General features: G+C 38.3%; 1 protein-coding gene across 10 annotated transcripts in view; it reads right to left on the bottom strand.

Annotated features, from left to right (window-relative positions):
- The window catches only part of ULK4 (unc-51 like kinase 4), a 228745-nt gene extending 215133 nt beyond the window's left edge, over positions 1-13612 (bottom strand). For 5 of the 10 annotated variants that reach the window (XR_003540279.2, XR_005566123.1, XR_005566124.1 and 2 more), the window contains exons 1-7: positions 13324-13612; positions 11729-11877; positions 9358-9457; positions 6266-6405; positions 4772-4931; positions 1606-1707; positions 665-748 (exon numbers count right to left, since the gene is read on the bottom strand). Coding sequence is in view for 4 of the 10 variants with exons in the window: in XM_027718944.2 (XP_027574745.2) it covers positions 665-748; positions 1606-1707; positions 4772-4931; positions 6266-6405; positions 9358-9457; positions 11729-11866 (724 nt within the window). In the remaining 6 variants the exon portion in view is untranslated. Of the gene's footprint in view, positions 1-664; positions 749-1605; positions 1708-4771; positions 4932-6265; positions 6406-9357; positions 9458-11728; positions 11878-13087; positions 13170-13323 lie in introns of those variants that run through there. The other 5 variants (XR_005566122.1, XM_027718939.2, XM_027718940.2 and 2 more) reach the window with 2 other exon arrangements.
- Positions 13613-18344: the final 4732 nt, after the last annotated feature.

Raw genomic sequence — 18344 nt, 5'->3', positions numbered from 1 at the left:
CCCAAAACAAATAAACCCACCAATTTTCAGTCGTCAAACTAGTTAAAATTGTAACGTAAAAAAAAAGCACCCTCCAATTGTCATATAGCCATTAGAAAGAAATAAAGTGGAGTTAAAATCTGCTTAAACTGAAATTAAGTTTCCTCCAGCAATAATTTTCAGAGGACGATTGTTGAACCCCACTATACAAAAGAATTTCCAAAATTCTTATTTTACTGAGAAAAGACTCTGAGAGTGCAGAACTGCGAAAGGCACTTCACCCACTCTGAAAAAAAAAATCTCTCCTAGAATTGAAAGAAATAACAACAGTTTTAATTCTGCAGGTTACCATTTTCAAGTACCTTACTATGACTGAAAAGAGCCACTAATATTTAAGGGTCTCCGTGAATAACACTGATGCCCAGAACGACCAAGATCAAAAATTCCATACCACTAGGTATATTTAGTGTTAACAATTAAAAGTAAATTATATGTCTGTCTATCAAAGGGGAAACAAGAATTCATCATTAACAGGGAAAAAGTTCTTATGAAAGGAAGGCATTGCTAACATTCACTTCAGACAACTAACTGATTACTGCAATCAGCCTCAGAAGAAATAGTGCAAAAAACCTAGCTTTGTAATTATTACTCTGATTTGATTCATTACAAAATAACAGAACCTCACCCTCTGGTCTAGGTGGCAATGGATCTTCACATAAAATCTTTTCAATTAATTCAGAAAAGCTTTCTGAGAAGAATGGTGGTTTTCCTACAAACAAACAGAAGTGTATTTCACAGATTAGGAGAACTTCAAAATGGTTGTCAGGTGATGGCAATGATATAGCATGAGCTCATGACATATCACGAGTTTTCCTAAGAAAACATCCAAAGAAATAAACACCTTCAGCCTGAGTGCTATTTATCAAGTTCTCTTAATTTATATTCAAAACCTTGGATTAAATTCTTGTATCATGAACAGCACAAGAAACCACGGATGGAAGAGGCACCAAAGATGGCTTGATGGAGATCACCATGATAGCCCTGCATGAATCAGCAATGATATAATAGGAAGAGGTCTAGGCAGAAATCTCAATATCTGTGTTACTGTGTTGATCCAACAGATCAGCATATTGTTTAAGATTTAAGAAGGTTGCAGCGTAATTCTCTTTTGTGATGACGCTTTCCTTTCAGCTGCACCAACTGGACACTTTATCTGCAGAAAACCAAATTACTCTAGTTTTATAATAGTGAATCAGTTTTCTCTTTCAAAGCTTGAAATAATGCACTCAGAGTTCAACACTGAGGAGATTAAAAACATTACACTGTCAGAATTCGAGGGCTGCTATAATTTTAAATCATAGTATTTAAACCATACATGTTGGTTAGTCTTGTTGTATTTAGATCACAGTCAACAGGACAACTTAACAGTACTACTCTACTTGATTATTTGATAAAGATACTTTTTTTGTCTTAAGCACAGTTAGTATATTCTTCAAGAAATCTTTAAAACCTGTCTGAAGTTTTTCTGTGTCTTAACTTCCCTAGAAAGTTAACAAGAATTTACTCTGGGATCATGACCTATGTTTCTATTATAACAGATAATAAGCAGATACACAAACTTACAACCTGAGAACATTTCATAAAGCAAACATCCCAAGGACCACAGATCACTGGCTTTGCTGAAGTCATTTCCCTTTATTGCTTCTGGAGCTGTGTACAACGGAGAGCCTACAAAATACAGTATGTATAATGCACTTAGATTATTCATTCAGCATTTATCCTGTTCAACACTTTAAACTTTGTCTCCAGACTTCAGTGAGTTAGGGGTTATCTTCACTTAGTATAAGAAAACTGAAATACCAAATGTAAGTAGTTTCAAAGGAACTTCTTTCCTAAACTTTAACTGGATTATGTAGGATTACAGATGCTATTTTGTTGTTCATTTCACTTCTATGAACCAAGCTGTCTTGTGCTACACTTTTCAAACACAGTGATTAATGCAAAGAATGTTTTGATATGCTTTAACAGCTTCCAGGACCAAGCAAATTGAGCAGAATAGTAAACCAATATCATTCTCATATAAGCAACAGAAATCATTATGTTACATCAGGTTTGGGATTTTTTTTTAAAGCCATCCAAAGACATAAACCTTCATGAACTCAGAAAGTTTTGTTACAAAAAACAAGGCAGGTAGCCAACCAGATCACTGATCTAAATAGTTATAGCTATTTTCACACTGAAACACTTTGAAAACATCACAAATGATAACATCTTATTCACAAACCCCCCTTTTGTCTTGATACAGAAAAAAGAATATACAGTTCTTATTTCTACAGTTCTCAAAAATCTCTAAAAAAACTACAAAAGTTCAGTAGAAGTGTCCATTCCATAGTCCTTTAAAAAGTTTATTTTAGACTTTTTTGTTCTTGGGGTTTATTTTTTTAAGTGACAAAAGGTCATTACCATACATATCAAAACAGCTGTTCCAAAAAGCAACAGAAAAGAGATGAGATTTGTATTTCTTCTTGAATAAAGTTCTGGTCTTGGTCTTACTATTCCCAGTGTGGACTTTCAGAAGGAGATAGCAAAGTATTTAGAGAGCTTCCTCTGCTCTCATAAAATATTAAGAATTATTCCATTGTTTCCAATAACAGTAACTGATATGCCACAACACTATCTTGGAAATAGAGGTCTGCGAGATGCTCCAAGATAAGGACTAAGAAATGATTCAGAAGACTAAAAACAAGTTTCTGAATTTTTTCTTATTCAATGAAAAAATAACATAGTATTTGCAGTCTACTGCATTTGCATGGATCTGCCTATCAAAACTGAAGCACATTAACTTCCTCATACTTTGAAATGAAATTATCATTCTTAAAGGTAGCCAAACAGTGGACCTCAAACTACAAATCACTTGTACCATTTGCATCAAAAAGGACAATGAAAGCACAGCAGTGCACTCTCCAATGAAAGAAGCAATAGTTCTGTGTTGTACTTGTGTATATATTTCAGATGAACTTAACGGAATTTAGTCCCAGACCTTACAGAGAGCATCTGCAGCAAAGGCTTTTTAAAAGTTTATAAATAATTCCATAGCTCAAATTTTTCTGAGACAAAACAGGATTAATTCTAAATCATTTTTCTTTATCACTTATTTCTTCACTCTCCAATTACTGCTTTATAATTAAGAGTACAAAAGATAGTAAATATGTGATTCTTTCTGCTACTTCCTTTGAATTCTTTTTTATTTATTTTAATACACTGTCTTATATCAATTAAATACCAGAAATACAATTTCCTTAGTAAGGCAAGCCATTTCCAGTTTGAACTTTGAGCTTCCAAAGCTTTAGTGAATTTCTGTAGATTTCATCAAATAGCAAATAATAATTTAGCCTCCTTAGCAAATCCAAACCAAGAATTAATATTTTCAATTAATTAGTTACATTGAAACACTTCAGATCTCATTCACATACTCAGTTTAGTGTTTGTTATTTTTGCGTTTGGGAGGTTTTTTTAATCCTTGAAATTTTGCTCCCTCTTTTTTTTCCCTACAAAGAAAAAAATCAAGAAGAGTTTATAAAATAACAAAAATATGTTCAAGACAAAAAGATTATATAATAAACTGTAATGCAGTTATTTCACGTAAAGCTATAAAAAACAATTTAAAATTAATTATCTCCAGGTATGCTATGTTGGAATTTTGTTCTGAAAGTTTGATACAATCTATAATTACCTACATATGAGCTTCAATCCAAAAGAAAACTTGGAGTCAGGAATTGTTAATGTCATATATTTTATGACAGACTGAAGCATATTATTTTCCAGCTCTTAGTTAAACTGTATTTATGAAATAGAGAATTATTACCATACACTTGTAAATAGTTTCTTTCTACTCACTCACACATATTGTTCCATCTGTAAGTTATGATCTCTCTGAATAATCTTACTTAAGAGCTAAATTTTGGGTTTGAGCTTACTTAAATACCCTGTATGCAGGATAAGTTAAATCCGTTTACAGAAGATGTACTGAACATGCTTTCCCATTGCAAAGACACAGGGAAAGACATTAATCTTTACAAAAGATAACACTACAGAATTAATTATTCAGTTTTAGGGAGATGATCCTGCCCCTCTACTCAGCCCCAGTGAGGCCACATCTGGAGTGCTGTGTCCAGTTCTGGTCTCCTCAGTACAAGAGAGACATGGAGCTCCTGGTGTGAGTCCAGTGGAGGGCTACAAAGATGATTTGGGGACCAGAGCATCTCTCTTACGAGAAAAGGCTGAGGGAGCTGGGCCTGTTGAGCCACAGGAGAGATGACTGACTAAAGAGGGGGAGCCAAGAGGATGGAGCCAGGCTCTTCTCAGTGGTGCCAAGCAATAGGACAAGAGGCAACAGGTAGAAACTGATGCACAGGAAGTTCCACCTGAATATGAGGAAGAGCTTCTTTATGTGCAGGTGACAGAGCACTGGAACAGTCTGCCCAGAGAGGCTGGGAGTCTCCCTCACTGGAGATATTCAAGAACTATCCGGATGCAATCCTCTGCCATGTGCTCTAGGATGACACTGCTTGAGAAGGAAGGCTGGACCAGACGACCCATTCTGGTTCCTCTTCCAACCTTACCCATTCTGTGACTCTGTGATTCTCCAGACATTTCGAAAGCCCCCACCAAAATGCTAAACAACTATTGTATTTCAAGGTCTTCTCTCCAAACTACTTCAAACTAAGTTTTTTTCCAACTTTCATTTTGTCTCTTTGGTAAAGGTTAATTTTGGCTAGTAAAAATATTGTACCTCGAAATCTGTTTTTCAAGTATCCTTGTGGAGTACTTTCACTAACATCTTCACCTTCTTCATTTCCAACTAAAGCATAAAATTCTTCCAAGTTTTCACCATCCACTTTAGCCAAGCAAAAACTACTGAATTTCAAAGTGCCAGACCCTTCCAGCAGAATCTAGAAGAATAAACAAAATCCAACATACTAGTACGATATACTAAAACTGACGATTGTTGAAATTTCCAACACAAAGTATAAAATAATTTATTAAAAAAATCACAATCTGAAACCATTTAAGTACATAGAGATGATCACTATAATAAAAAACACTGAAAAGCTTTTTTTTTAAGTAATGCAAATAACTGACTTTTTTCTTACAACCAAAACTATCACAATAGAACCCTTAAGAGTTTCAATGTGCACTTTCGTTTACTTATTATTAAATCTAAATAAACAATTATGTTACTAGAGAAAAGAAAGTAAAAGTAGAGTAAAACTGTATAAGAAAATAAAAGTGGAGTGAAATCAAACATGGCTTCCTTTGAGGGAAAAAAAGTGAATTTTTCTAATTTTATCTGGCAGAAAATTCCACAGATTTAGTCCAATGATGATGAGAGTTTTCTCTGGGCAGCCATTACTTATTCTTGTAACTAAAAACTTCATAATCCCAAAAACTTTGTTTGGAGAAATAGCCCATTCAATCAGAAGCAGGGAGCGGGGCATGGAAGCAATCTTAACTTTAGCACTCTACTTTCTGTTCAAAGGAGTACTTTACAGCAACATTTTTCTTTGGAAGACTACAGAGACATCTCCATTATGTTTTATTCATATTTTTTTAGTTCTTTTGGACCCATAAATGACATGAACTGAGTAGAATTGTGGAAGAATTCACAGAAGAAGGGCAACTTGATCACTACTAGATCAAGATCAAAAACAATTACTGTTATGCAAGAATATTTGCTTATAGTCATATTCTGGTGACTACATGAATTAAACATGGACTTTGGCAAACCTCTGCATAAATTACACACACATACACAAAATGAGAAAATACATAAAGATTCATATTTTTATGCAAGAATAAGATGATAATTTACATGGCATCTGGAAACAATAGAGAAAGTTATTAACAAAGACAGTTTAATTAACTCTAGTCCCCTATTAGCATTTTCTATGACTGCAAAATATTCTGCAGCATGATAGAAAAATAATGAATTTATTCTATGTCCAGTGACAGAGAACTAAAATCCTTCATTAAATTAAACCAGTACAACAAATCAAAAAGAATCTATCACATTGTATCAGATATACAATAGGGAAAGAATCAATTAGATCATAAAATATTTAAGCTATAGACTTGTCTCTGATTGTCTTCACATATATTATAAATCTCAACTGGCCTCCAGTCTGGGGTAAACCTCTTCCAAACAGTAGAACACAAATAATAAAACAAATGCTGATGGCATGCAAAGTAACATGCAGTGTTCCCTACAGATAATACTCTTCCTTACCTTTCCAGGCGTTAATTCACAAAAGATAATTCCAAGCCCGTGAATATGGTATAAACCAGTAATCAATTCAACACCAAATTCTCTCACTACATCTTCAGGTAGATGTTCATCTTGAGCAATGACAGATTCTAGAGAACCACCTGAAACATGTTTACACATAGTAAGTGCATAGAAAGAAGATGTCATACAAGTAATTCCCAAGGACATTACATAAGCTTCTTCAAAAGATGTCAGTCAAAAGCCATTATTAGTAGATATTTAAAATATTTCTTGATATTATCTACTAGTTCTAAAATCTAAGATGTACAGAAAAAAATCTATTTTCAATACTGTGACAAAAATCTTAATTTTGAATGAAATTAAATTGAGTGCATGACTTCAAAATTACTTGATTTGTTTTACAAAGGAATCAGAAGTGGAAAAAAGAAATTCAGGAACTGTGTCACTTCACAATGTAATTTGTTTATATGTAAACCAAATACATTTATTCAAATTCCTTAACCAGATTCCCGCTGCCTAAGTTAAAAGAATAAATAATACCAAAAGCAGGCTATCAACCTCTGTGAACAATTGCTAAAGATAATGGCAGACAATTTTCCCCTGAATTCAGAGACAACTGAAATAGTAAAACTGTTACAGTTTGAGGTCCCAAGGTCAATAACATCCAACAGATAACTTATTTTGTTTCTTCTTCACATACAGTGTTTCTACACAGTGAGGTCTCTTGACTCATGTGCCTCAGTTCTTTCATTTTAATCCTTTCCCCGCTTTTTCTTTTTTTTTTTTGCTTTTCTTTTTTTTCTTTTGTTTTAGAGAAAAGAATCAAAAAAATATCCAGGACTAAAATTTTGTTTTCCAAGTTTCTCACACAAATCCCAGCTGTCTGCCCTGTACATCCCTCTAAGAATAAGCAGTAACTGCCCAGAAAAAACTTGCATGGATTTCTTATCCTAACATGACTTCTCTGTCCTTCCAAAATCACTACTGTCCTCCTCCATTAAGTTCTGACCAGCCCTTCCTTTGTTTTCTGATAAGATTACACTTACAAAACTTTCCAAATAACCCTCACACATATCCTCCAGCATCTGTGTCCTTCACTGGTCTTCACAGTCCTTGCTTTTCCCCACTGATTGTTCCTGTTTCTTTCAGTGTCCTTGCAAAAATCTTTCTTCTTTCCCATCACCTGCTTCCTCACATTCCACGGATTCTCAGGTATGTCATCAGACTCAGTCAATTTGAGTCATTCCCATCCTAACTGTTCATAGGACTTGGATGACTTCTAATTTCCCATAAGCTCACTGCTCAGTCTTTCTCTTCCTTCCTGTCCCAGTTTTCTATCCTAAATTCCACAAAACATCTCCCCTAAAATCCCTTTTCTCAGCCTCATTTGTTTCCTTACTAATCCTGCACCAAATCTGTTCTCCTGAGACCACAGTTTACAGTTTGCATTTCCTAAATTATCTGTTGGTTTTCTGGGTTGCCTGTTATTTATATCTTATACAAATCATGCAGATTAAAACAAAACAAAACACAAATTTAAGTTCCTGAATTAAACAGGGACTAGAAAACTTTTTCATAGAAATGGATACTAGATCTTTTATTCCAAATTACATAATAGATTTTCCTGTACTTTTTTCCCTTTGATCAGTTATTTGTTTCAGAAAATACAAAGACTAACAGGTCCGTCATTACAGAATTCTTCAAATTATTCAACACTTCTGAATCTTAAAATTATTTCATTTCTAAGCCTTTTTAGGTTGGTTAGTAAATCAGTCATTCCTTTAAAAACACCCATATTACATAGCTATAGTAAAGAATTTTCAAACATGCTTAATAACTGTTTCTTATAATGTAATTTAGAGGACTCCATACAGAAAAATTCCATAATATGGCCAAATACACAAAGGAAAAAAAAAAGTAGAACTGGCAACACAGAAGGATTCTGTGTCTGATAACAGAAACTCACTTTGTCAGCTTGAGACAAAGGAGAGAGATCTTACATATTTCAAAAGCAACTTTCAATCTCAGCAAAATTAATAAGAAATCAATGTCATACTTTATGTATAAATAAGTTAGCTTCAAGACACTCTCCTTGCAGCAAACTGCAATATTGCAAGGCAAAACACTTGATAATTCTTCAATAATAAGTCTGCCTGTCTAATAACTTAAATATGTGCCCCTAAGTTGGACTAAGCACAGAGATCAAAGCTTCCTTATGGGTCATTAACTTCACTTTTAATCACTGAAAGAATGACCCGACTTTTTTTCCCAGAACTTGTAGGTTCTCTTCTTCAGGAATTTTTCAAACTGAATTCTGGATAGATAAAAAGGCTGTGTGTAATGAGGGCTTTTACTACTAAACAAACTTCAGATGCCAAAATCTTAACATGCATCACTTGCCTATTGGCTTTCTTTTCTCTCCATGTGGAGTAAAGAACACTGTCGGGAGTTTAAAATATGCAGTCATTAGAATTAGAGAAAGCTTTAAAAGATTTCTTTAATAGATTGATAAGAACCTATCAAAACTCGGTGAATCACTTAATGCAGTTTTGGGTTCTCAGAGCTCCCCAATTAACATTTTAACATGGAAGTCAAAATACTTGCACAGAATAGGAAGAAAATTTAAATAATTTACTTTAACTGCTAAATTGTCCTTTTATTAAAAATTAACTTGAACAACATTTTCGTTTATACATTATAGCTTAATTTGCTCCTTGCTGTCTTTTAAAAGAGAATGCCAAAGCTGCCAGTACTCAGAAAACTTTTCAAGTTATTACTTAACTACCCTCCCACTATCCATAATTTGTTTTTATGTTCCCCTGATTAGCCATATCTCTTCAGCTCTTAAAAACCAACATTATGCCACATCAACTAACATTTAACAGACACATACAGTGAAGGAGAGGAGAAATTATTTCAGTTGATTTCTAAAAATGTTTCCAAGAGCAAAACCATTTTTATATATAAACAGGGTTCTCAAGCTAATAATCAGATAATCATGCTTTTTTCAAAGATTTGTTGTAGAGAAACTGCCAGATGAAATCTCTTACAAACACTCATTTTTAAATTTTTACTTTTTGAGCTTATCTTACCTGTGCATAGTTCCACTACAAGCCAGAGATGGTTGCTTGTTTCATACCATTCATGAAATGTCACTATATTCTTGTGTCTGATTTCATGAGTCAGACGAACCTAGAACAAAGTTTTCAACATACTTAACTGGAGGGGGGGGAATAAATATATACATGTTTATATGGACTTATGGCAGGGCAGCAAGAAACAATACACCTTTACCCTAGATGAAATACTTGTTCTCTTGCCTTTTCCAGTGCACTAATATTATTATTCAAATATTTTAGCTTTACATGTATGTTGAGAAAAGATAGCTTTCCTCACAGATCCTGCCCAACTCACCTGTTTATAGAAAAAAAATTAGGAACTTCCCCAACCCAAAATTATAAATATTATTTAACCTTCCTGCATCACTAAAACAATAACAAACTGGAAATCAGAAACTGGAGTCAAACTTGCACTCCTGGTTTTTTTTTTTTTCAAGAAGAATATAAATGAGAGACAATACAACGAGAGGAAGAAAAAAGAAAATTTTCCATCATTCTTAATCTTATCAGGCAAGAACAGTCATTCCAGAGTCCCTGGAGATCTATATTTCTATTATACCATTCATGGCCTAATCTCTACAGAAGCCTGTTTTTTTGCTTGACTGGTATGTAAGGTACCCTCGATGGTTTTGTAAGACTAATAACGCTTCTAGGAACAACAAGTTCCGAAGAAATGATCACTGAAACAATGAGAGGGAATATAAAACTGTATTGGGTTTGAATGGCAAGGTTTTGGTAAGGGGGGGCTACAGGGGTGGCTTCTCTGTGAAGCTGCCAGTACTCTCCCTATGTCTGACTAATCCAATGCCAGCTGGCTCCAAGACAGACCCACCACTGGCCGAGGCCAAGCTCATCAGCGATGGCCATAGTGCTGCTGTGATAACATTTAGAAAGGGGGGAAAACACTGCTGCAGAACAGCAGCAGAGAGGGGAGTGAGAACGTGTGACAGAAATAACACTACAGACATCAAGGTTAGTGGAGAAGGAGGGGCAGGAGCTGGAGTAGGGTTTCCCCTGCAGCCCACGGTGAAGACCATGGTGAGGCAGCTGTCCCCCTGCAGCCTGTGGAGGTCCATAGGGGAACAGAGATCTGCCTGTGGAGGATCCCACACCAGAGCAGGTGAATGCCTGAGGAAGGCTGTGACCCCATGAGAAGCCTATGCTGGAGAAGGCTCCTGGTAGGACCTGCAGACCCATGGAAAAAGGTGCCCACGCTGTAGCAGATGATTTGCTGGCAGGACTTGTGACCCTGCAGGGACCCACACTAGAACAGCCTGTTCCTGAGGGCCTGTACACCACAGAAGGGACCCATGTTGGAGCAGTACATGAAGAACTGCAGCCTGTGGGAAGGATCAACATTGAAGAGGGTTGTGGGGGACTGTCTCCCATGGGAGGGCCCCCATGGTGGAGCAGGGGAAGAGCTTTAGGAGGAAGGAGCAACAAAGACAGCATGTGATGAACTGACTGTAACCTTCATCCTCATCTTCCTGTGTCACTGGCAGGGGAGGAGGGAGAGAAAATTGGGAGTAAAGTTGAGCCCAGGAAGAGGGAGAGGTGGGGGGAAGTTGTTTTAAGAATTTGGTTTTATTTCTCGTTATCCTTCTCTGGCAACAAATTCAATTAATGTCCCGAAACCAAGTCTGTTTTCCCTGTGAGGGTAACTAGTGAGTGATCTCTCTCTACACTTACCTCAACCCATAAGCCTTTCATTATATTTTCTCTCCCCTGTCCAGTTGAGGAAGGGAGTGATAGAGTGGCTTTGGTGGGAACCTGGTATCCAGCCAAGGTTAACCCCTTACAGAAACAAAACCTATCTACTGGAAAAATAGAATATTTGAACTGTGTAACTGTATCAGTTACAGTTTCTTTTGCAGAAAGTATCAGATGTTTAAAACTGTGCCAAGGTTTTACGGACCAGGATTGAATTATCTTAAACGGCCTTCTTTCGTCAAAAATAATTTCTTCTTGCTAAGTAAGAACTTGATTATTTACTGGAAGGTACTACTGCCACTGGACTTGCACAACTAGTGGTAAAGTAAAGCAAACCGCTAAATGCAAGTAGCTATTGTTACAAGTTCTCTGACACATCACAAAAACAGTAAGACTGTAAACATGGGCTTAAGTTTGTGATCTAGAAAACAATAAAATCAGATTAAGAAATAAATACATTAAAATAAGACTCTATTTAAAGTATAAGAATTTAAAATCTTAAGAAGGTCATCTGAATGATGACAAACTCCATCTAAAGAAGCATATGGTATTTTTCTTTCATAATACCTGTGCTACAAGGTTTTGGTAGGCTGTATCTTTTCCCAGATTTAGCAGGAAAAACCCCATTACTTACCCAGTTTGTTATTTCAGCTCTTTTGCATTTATCAGTGCAAAGAATGGCAACAAAATTAATTGTCCCCTTTCTTCTTCCTTTATAAACAACTGTCTTATTTCCTCTTCCAATCTCCTCATATAGAATGAAGTTCTCCATACTTTAGGATGCTTTACAGGCAAGAGAGTGAAAACATGGTATTAGTCTCAACAAACAAATAATCCTTTATAGAAAGGAGGAGAAGGGGGAAGCATTCAAATTTAATAGTCATTGATGTACAGTATCTCCCTCCCAATACTCAAAAATAGGGATTATATATTTCCAGAAAGATCAGAGAAGAGATCAGTGCCTGCCTCTCCACTTCCCCTCATAAGGAAGCTGAGGATCATGATGACCAAAGCCCCTTCCTTGCTCTTCTTCTTTCCATGAATACTTCAAACCTGACATGTGCACCTTGTCACAAGACTGAACAGCACATATACGTTAGATGGATGGAAGATATCTTCATTGTCGGTCATATGAAAGGCATTATCATCCTCTCAGGCAACAAACCACACCAGTGCATGACAGGCTCAAGGACAAGTACAGAAATATCTGGTTATCTGACAAAAGCAAGACCAATGACACATAAAGGCACATGGTCATGGTGTAACAGTGTAAGATTTATTACAAAGAGATCAGGGCTTATTTCACTCAGGAAGACTTTCCTGTCTGGAAGAGGCATCTCTTCCAGAGACAGTTTTAGATGTTTTCTCCTCTCCCTGGTATGAGAAAAAAATAAGTCTTTGCAGACATCTTTGAAGGTCCCCAGAGTGGGGAGCGGGGGCAGGGATGATAAAAGCCCTGAGAAGAACAGAGGGGCGTGTCTTCCCCCAGGCCCGGTGTTTGAAATGCCGAAAAGGTTAATGTTCTTTAAGTCTAGTGTTATCGACTTAGGAAATAAATTTTCCTACAATCCTGTCTGGCATTTGGGGGTATCTGTGCATAATCTTTCTTCACACACGGGAAAGGGAAGCTTTCCTTGCCACCTCATGACTGGCAATACTTGCAAATAAGTTCTCCTTTAGCTGCTCTGCAAGAGGTAACAGGGAAGAGAGAAGCATTTGCTCTTGCATCCCTGAATCTCAAGAGTAATGGCTACACCACAATTTCAGTACACAAATCAATGGAGCATGGAATGATAAGATCATAGAATGGCTTGGGTTGGAAGGAACCTTAAAGATTACCTAGTTCCAACCCCTCCCCATGGGCAGGGACACCTCCCACTAGACCAGGTTGCTCAGAACCCCATCCAGCCTGGCCTTGAACACTGCCAGGGACGGGGCACCCGCAACTTCTCTAACACGCATAACATATTTTAGAGAGCTGGAATTCGTTTACCGGTTTTGTCATAAAGTACAAAGAGATCAAATAAAGTGACACAAGGAGTCCTTCAGCCGGGGGACACCAGCCCCGCCCGGTTCGACCCCACCCTCGGGCCGAAGCTCGGCGAGGGGAGCGAGAGGACGGTGAGGGGCGGGGCCGTTGGGCGCGCGCCCCCCTCCAGGTAACGGCCGCGACCCGCGCGCGGGAAAGCGGGAAAGAAGAAAAGCGGGAAAGGGGAGCGACAGCCGTACCTGTGCGGCGAGGGATGGACCCGGCGGGAAAGGGAGGGAGCGACCGCCGTACTTATGCGGCGCAGGATGGACCCGGCGGCAGCATCATCGCCGCGCCGCCGCCATCAACCGAACCGGCGGAGCCCCGCCCCCGGCACGGCGTCTCCCATGCCCCGGTGGCAGTGTCCCGGCGGGACGCCCGTCCCTGCGCGCCACGAAATAAACCCAGCGGGCGGGGCACCGGCACAGCAGGCAGGGTGACTCCGGGAACTGCGGGGATTTGTTTCCCCTTATTCTAGCAGGAACGCGCCGATGGGTCCCACCGGGGCGCGTACCCGCCCCCCCCCCGCGCGCCTCTCGGATGGTCGCCACCCCGCGACCGTATCCAGGAGACGGGGCCGGACGCCGGAAGCAGAGCGGAGCCGCCATTGGGCCAGGAGGCGCCTACGTCAGGGCGGGACCACCGGGCCGAGCCCGGGGGGGAGCTCCCGGATGTTGGGGTGAGGGGCTCCTGGGGCTGGTGTGGCCCTCGGGAGTGCTCCGCCCGCCGCTTCCACTCTGGGTCGCTGGGGCTCCTCTATTAAACCTCCATAGTCAGATCAGCAGGTAGCGTCGTCAGCCCTGCTGTGGCGCTCTGTAAGTGCCTAACTGAGGGCCACAAATGTCAAAATTTAGCCCTTGAAACAAGCATCTTCTATTTTTAGCAGTCAAGTGGGTTTTCACTTTATTTTCCATCTCAGGGTGGTCTGGTTTTCTTTTGTTTCGTTGGTTGGTTGTCTGCTTTTGGTTTTGTAAGGCCCTTGAAAAAGTCAAGTGTCCTTTTCTCATGGGCAACATCAGTAACTGTACTGACAGGACAAGGGGAAAAGGCTTCAAACTGAAAAAAAAAGTAGGTTTAGATTAGATATTAGGAGGAAATTCTTCACTGTGAGGGTGGTGAGGAACTGGAACAGGTTGATCAGAGAAGCTATGGATGCCCCATCCCTGGGAGTGCTCAAGGCCGTGATGGATGGGACTTGGAGCAACCTGGTCTAGTGGCAGGTGTCCCTGCCCTTGGCTGGGCGGTTGCAACTAAATGATTTTTAAGGCTCCTTCCCAACCCAAACCATTCTATAATTCTAACAGAACATTTAACAACATTTGGTCTGTCCTAGAGCAAGCTGTAAAGTATTCTGTTTTGCCCGTTGTCCCACCTTTATTTTGACCTCTTAACAGGTTTGAACCCATTGACCCATATCAACCAAATTTGATAAAAGAAGTAGTATACTTACAGGAAGGAGTCAATGTTTCTTTTACGCTGTATGAAAACAGATGGTCAGGTTTTTTACTCCCGCTGTCAGAAAGATTTCATTATGAATTTAAACCCCTCTAATACTGAAAAAGGGGGGAAGAAACCCAAACCCTCTCTCTAATACTGAAAAAGGGGGGGAAAAAATCAAAACCAAACCCTCCCTGTTGATGAAAATGGAAAATTTAGCTGGCAGTGTGCACTCACAGCCCATAAAGCCAACAGTATCCTGGGCTGCATCAAAAGTAGCATGGCCAGGAGGGCAAGGGAGGTGATTCTGCATCTCTGCTCTTCTCTTGTGAGACCCCACCTGGAATACTGCATACTGTTCTGGTGTCCCCAACATAAGACGGGCATGGAACTGTTGGTGTAGGTCCAGAGGGGGGCCACGAAGTTGACAAGAGGACTAGAGCACCTCCCCTATGACAACAGGCTGAGAAAGTTGGGGCTCTACCCCATTTTACAGCATAAGTTTTCAGTAATTGCAGAGTTGACCTGTAATTATCAATGAAGCTACAGCTTTGAAGCTGCACAAACAAAGTAATTTTTCTATTTCTTTACGTGAGTAGTTGACTAGATATAAATAAACTGAATGCGTAAGTAGACATCACTTAGTTTCTTTTAATATGTGCAAGAAAAGTATGCTTTGAAGAGGGATTTATTTAGGTTTTAGAAAAATGTGTGTTTTATCTTTGGCTCTGATAGGGGTGACTAATATAAAGAAGAAGGAATAGAATATTAGCTCAGTTGCACACGAGTCCTGGCAATAGTTCAACGCCAGATCTTAGAAAAGTCAGTTTCATTGTCCCTGTCCAAGAAGACAAACTAAGCCACAATAACTATCAAGGCACTGTCTTTGCTTCCATATTTCTAGTGGTTTATCCTGTGAGAGCTTTGTGTTAAATGAGTCCAGGTTAGGGGTTGGGTTTATGCAAATGCGGTAAATATCCCATTTTGGAGGAGTAAGATTGTATGAACTTTAATAACAATAAAGTCTGTTGAAATCTTCATGTAATAGTGGCAATAGCATTACAGAGAGAGACACACACTTAAACAAATGTTTAGTAACAATCAAACGAGACATTTATAGCTTTTCAAATTAAGTATCTCCATGATAAAAAAAAATTCAGTATAATTAAGGGCAGGCATAGGGAGACATGTTAACTTATAACCCTTTTTTTTCCCACCCCTCTCAGTTAGGAACTATGGCACTTCTTTATTGTTGATACACATTTCATTACATGTCTCTATGTTTCTTACCATCTGGATGCACAATTTCAGTATACTCCAGATGGGGAATTGTCCCTTTGATTTGGTGTAAGCATGGGGAATTCTCTCTTCAAGCATGTCAGTTGCTTGCAGAAATAATCTAAATACAAATACAGATCAGGGCTGTATTTATAAGACTCTTTTCTTCCTGTTTCAGTCTGTTACTCCTTTATTCTGTTACCGAACATGATTTCAAACACTGTACTCAACTGCAGTGAACTTTTCTGTGGGAATATTTTCAACATTCAAGAACGGAATGCAAAATATTCTCTCTGCTGTTTGTACCATTTCAATACTCCTAGCAATCCGTACAGCAAACTTGGCCTTGCTATTTGCCTGGCTATTATACAGGACAGTCAGATGTAATCAAATTCTTGCTCTCAAATAAATGTATGATCTAATTTAAGGTAAACTCAGATCTCGTGATTGTAATCACATAGTTCAGGCATGCTTAAACACTTCACTGCTCTACCCTCAATGGATACTACGTAAGCCTCTGACATTTTGCCTGGTTCCTAAAGGTCTGACCAGTAGCCCATAATTTTAAGGTGTGTTTCCATATTTTGTAAGATCTGTTCTTCAGTCTGCTCTATTGCCTGTTGAAAATGCTATAGAGTTCTATTTTGCCACATGTCCTAGCTTTTCTCTCAGATATCATGATTACTCATGCTCTGTCCCATCTGGTTAGTACATGGTGTTTGTTTCTATTCCAGACTGACCCCATTCTCAGGAGAATTTCTATTCTCAGCATTCTGGGTATGATGATTCAGTAGCTTGAATATAATATTTTTATGTTCCATTTGCTTTGACAGTTCAGTCATTCCTGGGAAGTACATAGAACCACTTCTCTGGTCTTTGACCTTTTTGACAGAATGGTGGACGTAAGCACATCTTTATCTTGTGCGTTTTATTCTCATTTTTTTTCCCAACATCCTCTTGAAACTAGCATATACTTTTATTGTTTGAGTGGAACTTTGTTTTTCTTTAGTTTTGCACTTCTGTGATAACATTAAGGTTCTCATGTTATGATTTAATCACCTTGGTTTTCTGGTAAAACCTGCTGTATTCACTGGTCCTTCTCAAATTCATTAAATAAATTCAAATGTTACCATTTCATTATCATATGTTGCTCATATTTGGGAATAGCAATGACTTTTAAAATTCTTCAGTAGCTCCTAGGATTTTTGTTTGAGAATTTTTTTTCTCAAATAGTTGACCTTTACCCTATGGAAACATTATTGCAAAACAGTGCTTGCTGATGTATTCGTTTCACCGGTGAGGCAAAAAACTACTAGTGGTTTCTTTTACAGCAACAGGGCTCCAAATCTCACCTCACTGGATCAGCTTGTAAGGTCACCAATACTGCATGTATACCATGTTTGTGTTGCCTCTTCCTCTGTTATGGTCTCAATGCTTTACACATGTCTAAGGTTGAAAACAGATGTGGTAAGATACTCTGTGGTTTTTAATACTCTCTTAATACCTTTAAAGGTTAGCATATTACAAGCTAACCTACCTACCTTCCCAAAATTATTGGGTTTCTCTGGGAAGTCAGCAACTAGCTGTATGTGATACCACAATCAAAACCAACTTCCTTTTTGTATGTTTGTTTGTATTATCTGCTAATGAGATGGGGTTAATTGTAATGGATTACCACACTTTCTGCCAGGAATTCCTCATATCACATTCCTGAGTATCATCAGCTCTGATACTGATTTGTGAGCCTGGATGGCAGACCTGATACTCGTCAGCTACAAGGTTCACTACTAACAGCATTCTCAACACCCAAGCCTACCTGCTGGCTTCCAAAATATAATGACTATTTTTATTTATGCAGGAGGGCTGAATAAGCCTTGTCAGTATCTAACTTTTTTTCAGAGACTATTGTGCCGCTTATGTAATTTTGAGATTATGTAAAATTATTTATTTTTATGTGTATTTCAGTGTTCAAACTATTGCTTATTCTAATGGAATAGATAGTGTGTAAAGCAGGTGCTGTACTGCTTGAATTACTTTTGTCTGTTCTAGATATAACATGTCAGGAGAAATCCCATTTTCTTCAAATATATCCATCAGCTTGGACTCAAGATTTATGGTTTTTTGTCGCATATGTAGACTCCCTGTTTCAGCAGCAAGCATTGGCTTTTATGTTGCATATTCTAAAGATTCAGCCTGTATACTCAGGATGTCTTTTGCATCCTGATTAGAATTCACAATGTCTTGAGGCTATTATCATCATTCCACAGTGTAATTTTCATTTGGCTTTGCTTGATTACATGGGTTTTTTTCCATTTCTTGCTAAATGGATGCCTGGCACATTTATCATTATCCCACTATCTTGCATTTAATTTCCTCTTTGTTTGTGTACTTGAGTTCACTTTTAATGCTAATCTGAGCTTTACAAACTATTTATTCCAACTTGCATTTCATTAATGTCAAATATGTGCAAAGCCCCATCCTCTGAGTCACTGTTTGGTCTCTTTAT

The sequence above is a fragment of the Pipra filicauda genome, unplaced genomic scaffold (genome assembly GCF_003945595.2).
Source record: "Pipra filicauda isolate LSUMZ 115617 unplaced genomic scaffold, ASM394559v2 scaffold62_size3274119_pilon, whole genome shotgun sequence".
Lineage (NCBI taxonomy): Eukaryota > Metazoa > Chordata > Aves > Passeriformes > Pipridae > Pipra > Pipra filicauda.
Note: the sequence above shows the minus strand (reverse complement) of the source record. Positions and strands in the feature narration are given on the sequence as shown.